This window comes from Triticum aestivum, chromosome 7D (genome assembly GCF_018294505.1).
Source record: "Triticum aestivum cultivar Chinese Spring chromosome 7D, IWGSC CS RefSeq v2.1, whole genome shotgun sequence".
NCBI lineage: Eukaryota > Viridiplantae > Streptophyta > Magnoliopsida > Poales > Poaceae > Triticum > Triticum aestivum.
This window is the reverse complement of record NC_057814.1, coordinates 628,719,864-628,726,572: the sequence shown is the minus strand read 5'-3', so window position 1 is coordinate 628,726,572 and position 6,709 is coordinate 628,719,864. Positions and strand designations below refer to the sequence as shown.

At 45.3% G+C, this 6,709-nt stretch overlaps 1 protein-coding gene and 1 long non-coding RNA gene across 2 annotated transcripts; one reads left to right on the top strand and one right to left on the bottom strand.

The window, feature by feature from the left end:
• Positions 1–1,433: 1,433 nt before the first annotated feature.
• LOC123170153 (putative cytochrome c biosynthesis ccmC-like mitochondrial protein) lies at positions 1,434–2,236 on the top strand. The gene is made up of 2 exons (XM_044587990.1): positions 1,434–2,143; positions 2,194–2,236. Exons 1-2 carry the CDS (start codon positions 1,434–1,436, stop codon positions 2,234–2,236), a joined length of 753 nt encoding a protein of 250 aa, XP_044443925.1.
• A 1,538-nt stretch (positions 2,237–3,774) lies between these two features.
• LOC123169076 (uncharacterized) lies at positions 3,775–5,952 on the bottom strand. Its single transcript, XR_006484637.1, has 6 exons — positions 5,689–5,952; positions 5,200–5,455; positions 5,029–5,109; positions 4,807–4,915; positions 4,450–4,715; positions 3,775–4,357 (listed from the first exon to the last, which is right to left on the bottom strand). It is a non-coding gene; the product is annotated as an uncharacterized lncRNA (long non-coding RNA).
• Positions 5,953–6,709: the final 757 nt, after the last annotated feature.

Here is a 6,709-nt window from a genome sequence, read left to right as displayed (position 1 = left end):
CAGACCTTTGTCAAGATCATAAGCATACAATATCAAATGAGGACCAGAAGACGGCGACCCTCGGCGGGATCCTAGCCGAGGAGATCCACAAGACCCCCGACAAGCGCCTTGCCGGGGACAACTGCGACGCCACGGCAAGACCCTTGCTGGGCCCCCGGCAAGGCCCTTGCCGAGGGCATCAGCAGGGCCACAGCCAGGCCCGCGCCTGCCAAGACTCCACCGCCACCCCCAAGCAGCTGCTAGCTCAACCAGCTAGGCAGGCACCTGCGTGGCGACGGGCGACTTCCAAGCCAACTCGGCAAGCACCTGTGTGGTGGCATGCAGATCTTCGTGAAGACCCTACCACCGCGCCACCTCAGCTGCCTGCCTACCTACATGGCGCCGCATGCGTTGCTGGCCAGGGCGCGTGTCGAAGCGAGGCGGGGCGGCAACGGACGGAACGGGCCTCGTTCCCGTCCCCGATAAAGCTAAGGGACACCTAAGCGATGCATTAAATGCGTCTTATGCTGTAATACGGGCGATAAGCTCGTAGCACTATAGACCTTTCCACCTCTTGTGTGCCACTGTGGCAGCCCCTTTCGACTATAAAAGGAGGACCATGGCATACTAGAGAGGGATTCGGCTCTTTTGGGCAAGTTGCACCCCGTAGCTAGCTCAAGAACACAAGAACACTCAATACATCCACCAAAGCAGGACTAGGGTATTACGCATCCTCGCGGCCCGAACCTGGGTAAACGATCCGTGTGCTTCCTGTTAGACCTGCTTTTCTCATGACACCGCGCCCGCCAACCGTAGAAGGATTCCAGTGATCCCATAGGTGTCGTTTCCCCAACAGGGAGCGAGAGTGAGAGTGAGGGCGGCCAGTTGGGGAAGATAGGATGGCGTTTAGCAGTAGCGCGCGTTAGGATAAAGCGCTACTACTAAACTCCATAGCAGTAGCACAAAACGCGCTATTGCTAAGGCTAAGCATGTAAGAAAATCAAAAATACATTGGTCATCAATGATCTTTTCGTGTAGAATCTAAATTGTCAATAGGAATCTTCCCTGGTTTAAGAACCGGGGAAGATTCCTATTGCGGCCATAGATCCTACACATAGAGTTCAATGAAGACCAAGTGGCTGTGATGGTTCGAGAAGTAACATATTTAAGGTGGTAAACACCCTGTTCGCGGAGCGAGGTGGGACTAAACTTGGTTGCAACGAGTGGACTAAACTTAGCAGCAGCGAGTGTGGGCGAAAAGCGTTGCTGCTAAGTTTAATAGCAGTAGCGCTCTTAGAGAACCGGCGCTACTACTACACCTAACGCACTACTGCTACGTGGGTATCAGTAGCACGGTTTGTTTCCGCGCGCTACTGCTAAGTAGCAGTAGCGCCTTATTTTAAACCGTGCTGCTGGTAATATTCTGTGTATAAGGTTTTCCCTAATAGTGTCAAATGTCATTTTCGTTATTACAACCTTATTTTTTTATGTCAAAGACAAAAAGCTACGTGCAAATTCTCATTGGATCTCGGTTGTTCTTAACAGCGATGGCTATTCATTTAAGTCTTCGGGTAGCACCACCAGATCATCAACAAGGTGGAAATTCTCGTATTTCGTATGTACATGTTCCTGCGGCTCGGATGAGTAAAGTTATTTATATCGCGACAGCTATAAACAGTTCCTTGTTCTCATTAACAAAACATCCCCTTTTTCTTCACTCTTCCAGAACCGGTATAGAAATTGGTGCTTTTTCTACTTTGTTTACGTTAGTGACTGGAGGGTTTCGGGGAAGGCCTACGTGGGGTACCTTTCGGGCGTGGGAGGCTCGTTTAACTTTTGTATTCATCTTGTTCCTTATTTACCTGGGTGCACTGCGTTTTCGAAATCTTCCTGTCGAACCGGCTCCTATTTCAATCCGTGCTGGACCGATCGATATACCAATAATAAAGTCTCCAGTCAACTGGTGGAATACATCGCATCAACCTGGGAGCATTAGCCGATCTGGTACATCAATACATGTTCCTATGCCCATTCCAATCTTGTCTAACTTTGCTAACTTCCCCTTCTCTACACGTATCTTGTTCGTTCTGGAAACACGTCTTCCTATTCCATCTTTTCCCGAATCTCCCTTAACGGAAGAAATAGAAGCTCGAGAAGGAATACCACTAAAAACCTAGTTCGCTCTCAAATAAAAACCTAGTTCGCTCTCAAATAAAAACCTAGTTCACTCGCTAAAGCATCCATGGCTGAATGGTGAAAGCGCCAACCAACCTAGAAAGGCAAAATGGGTCAAAAAGTAGGTTCGATTCCTGCCGGATGCACTGCCTCTTAAAGACAGAAACAGAGGAGGGAAAGAAGGTAGTATAGGGAACTTGCTTTTGGATTCTTATCACAGAAAGCATGGCTAATAGTTTAGCTAGATGACAATGTGCAGCTGCCATGACATTTAGAGTCACCATCTATAGCACTCATAGTGTAAGGTAGACTATAAGTTTTTTCATTAGACTAGTACATTTTTTAACCTTTCTCTCTCTCTTCGTATTTATCACATTTGTCTAGGAGTCCACTTTTCATGTCTCTTTCATCAACATACACAAAAGTATCATGTAAGCAGGCTATAAACCCCTTATTATACATGCTCTGGCTTGGGAACTATGGGTGATTTTCTACTTATTTTTGGCAGCATGCAGCATAGCAGGGAGACATGATCCTTTGCAATCATCCGCATCAAGTTCATTACAAAGAGTAGAGCTGTAAGAAACCTATATACAGTTCTACTCAGGCATACTACGTATTTGATAGATTGGTCCCGTTGCCTTGTCATTTGACTCCTCGCATGCTGTGTCATATGGACCTGTTGGACATATTTTGTAAGCCAAAGAAGTCATGAACTGTTTTTAAGGATAATGCATTATGCCAATCCAACATTTTTGTGACAACACATAACTGTGTGTAAACACAAAAAAATATAGGGATCTTCCTTACTAAAATGCATACTATAACACCAACTACCAATAAGCAAACTGGACATTATATCAAGTAAAACAAATATAGAGCTCAACTGCTCAACAACCATCATTAGAAGAGATTCATGTCTCATATCTCAGGACAATACAATGATGAAGTTTGTTTGAGATACAAAACACTCTGTCTACCAAAAGTTCATACAAACACTAATCATGTGAGACAATGTATTCTACACGTCACCAAGAATACGAAAAATACCATATATACTTTAAATTGCAGTTGGTGCAGTCAGTCGATTCTGCCACAACAATCTTTGGAATGGCCTCCCATCCACCTCCCAACATGACACAAACCAGGTAGAGATTAGAGTAAACCATATATTATTCAAAGATAAATTAATTAGCAGTTCATGTAGTCTTATAAGTAAAGTTTGTAATCCATCATACAATTCATCTACATAGTGATACTTTTGGGCTCGAAGAATAATGTACTCCCTCTTTGAAGACATGAGCAATACATGTATTGGTTAATAATACTCCCTCCATTCCCTTATACAAGGCCACTATGGAAAATACATTTTGCATCTATACGACTAGCCACAGTGGGAGTAACTTCAGCAGTAGCATCGAGTCCAACTCAGCAAATTTGTTTATGTGGCAATGAGTTAATGAGGAGAGAGATACTTGTACTAACTTAGCTAGTTACTGTAACATCACATGTCCCAATGCAATATGAGTCTCTATAACCTAATAAATAAAGCTCTGCATGTTACCACACTTATGTTACTACCCACTATGAAGGTAGTAACATAGTCTAGGGATATGTGTATGTTACTAGTGTATGTTACTCTCCATTGTGGCTAGTCTACAAGGCCACTAACAGTAATCGAGGTAAAAATTAATGATGTTTCCTCGTACTAGCAACTTATTTAATACTTGCATGCATGTAGTCTTAATGACACTATGCTACTTCCTTCTTATTCCTTCCTTGCATGCATGCAGACATATTAATGATCCCGGTTAACGAGAAGAAAAATTGGCTTGCAAAGTAGTCATTAAATTTTACCTTGATACCTGTAATATGAGTTTGTGGCCTTGTATAAGGGAATGGAGGGAGTAATAACTAAAGGTGTGCCTTCAAATAAATACATTTAAGAAAAAGTAAAAATGGATGTATGTAACAGTAACTTGTAGCTTGCATGGAAAAGAAAAGAAAGCAGGTCACATGAGTTGAAGTAAGGGAACTGAAGATTTCATTGATAGCAAGGGCAGCAAACCTAAACGACATGAAAATGCATTACCAATAAGAAAAATTGTACTGTATTAGTACCTTTTCTGCTGAGACGTTGAATACATTGACAGAACCAGCCTAGAAGATAGTTAATTGCGCGGTATTTGGCTTTGGCATGTCCCTTTACAAATAAGACAAGTTATTATAGTTCAGTTTGAAAGTTGGATTTTACAGATAGTATTTTCTGCAAATCAAACAGAGCAAATTATCTACCTTGATTTAGACACCAACGGTCGAAGCAGCCACCGCATTGTTCATCCCTAATAGGTGGTTGATTTGAACGGGATACCAGCATCAACACCATTGGGGAGGTTAGGCGAACTCTGAACCCTGAACATCGAATTGTTGGCATTGAAAAGCGACCCCGTTGGAATCATCCTAGCACCATTAGGAGCATGCTGGTGTGGAGATTGTATGCCTTAAGCGGCGCGGGCGGTGGCGTACTGCACGCTGCCATGGTTCTCAGCACCAAACAATCTCTACACAACATAGACAGAGCAATCAATCAACAAAACTGCCAGGAAAAACATGAACCGTGCATAAACCGAGGGCAGCAGCAGCTCCGGCTACCTGTGGAGTCAGGACATGAGAGGCCTGCTGCTTGGGGAACGCGAGCTCGCCCTGCTGCTCCTCCCTTGCCGTCGACCTGAAGGACATGACCGCTGGTGCGGCCCCAACACTGCTAGCAAAGGACCAATCCATGAGCAACACTCCTCCCCCAAAGTAAGTTGCTGATTGCACACACTGACACGGAGGTAATTCTTAGTTAGACAAGCTGTTCCATATCCATACCTGACTATATGATGTCAACTGGTTTATGTATTGGAATGCTTGCACAATTAGAAGAAGGCCAATCAACACAGAATGAGTATCCTATCACAAACAGGAGAAGCGTTAGCGGCAGTAGTATATAAATGATGCAGAGCATTGCTATTAAACATATCATTGATAGAGAAAACTAACCGTTTTATATCTGTAGTAAGCCCTGTAGTATTGAGCAGTGTTGTAGAAGAACTGAAATGAGGTAAACAAATAGTACTGGCAGATGGAATCAATATTCAACAGTTCTCAGTTGAAAGGAAGAGCAGTCTCGTGAGGGGCGACGAGCAGTCTCGTGAACGTTCGCTCCTCAAATCGATCAACCTGTTTTTTCCCCTTCCCTCGAATCGAATCGAATCAGGCGTTTTGTTGATTGATTGCTCTGTCCCAGCAGCGAGACCTATAGGAGGATGGGCATGCATGGAGCGAGAGAAGCACAGGATCCGTTAAACATCCCCATCGCAAAAGCAAGACAGGGACTAATCGAAATCAACAAAGCTAGATGCACGGGCACCGGAAAGATTTGGCGTGTTTCTTCTCCATGGAAGCAGAACCGTCGCTTCCCCGACCCCGAGGCATGCCGAACTCGCCGAGCACGCCCAAATCGAGAAAGGGGAGGAGGGAGGAGCATACCTGACTCCTTTCTGGTGACACCGTCCACCGCGGCGGCGCGCTCGACGTAGGAGGCGGCGCAGATAACTCCCCTCGGCTCGACGTAGGAGGCGACTCTGATGGGGTGGCAGAGGCTAAGCAGCGTGGGCACGGCGACCGGGCGGCGGAGAGGAGCACGGCGACCGGGCGGTGGGAGAGGAGAACCAGACGGGAGCGAGCGGCGGCTGCGAAGGAGAGGGACGCGATGGGGATGGCGGCTAGGGTTCTCACCCAATCGGGTGCCCTTTTCTCCTCCCCACCCACAGAACGCCACGTACGGGAGACGAAGCGAAATCCCTCTAATGCCCTCAGCGGGATTTAAGAATTACACGCGGTGGCACGCATTTTCCACCCGCACCAGGCATGGGCGCACCCAAGTCATAGACAGGGGTGGCCCACTACTTTGTCAGGCCCAATAGTCAGTGAGGAGCGATCAAAACACAGAGGTGAAAAATAGACGCTACTGTTCATTACTCCGATTGCAAATTTTATCCAACGGCCCAGCTCATCCCAGGGGCAGATCCGATGGCCCAAATCGCATCAAGGGAGAGATCCAACGGTCAGAAATTCGAAATCGCTGAGAGAGCCCATGTTCAGACGTGAATCTAACTATGGGATGGGATGTTTTGGCACGATCAATCTGCCACACCCGAGTTGAACATGTTTTTAAAAAATTCTATAACAATTGTTGATAGTTAACAACTTTTAAAGGTCAATCACTATGGGTTTTTACTATTGCGAGCAGCAGCCTTTTGCCACTGTATATATGCGTAAGATATCATTCATAGTTTCGTATAGAATCTTACCGCAGTTATGGCTAAAATTTTCGGCCAATCTGTGCCTTGCTGATATGCCTTGGCAGACATATCACTGTATTACTGACAATGAATACAACATCTGTATATAAAATGTTGGAAGGGGAATATTAATTGCTTTGGAAAATTTAGGAAGCAATTGCACTACATTGTCCCGCGATCCTAGTTTCTCTTTGATTTTTTTCTTT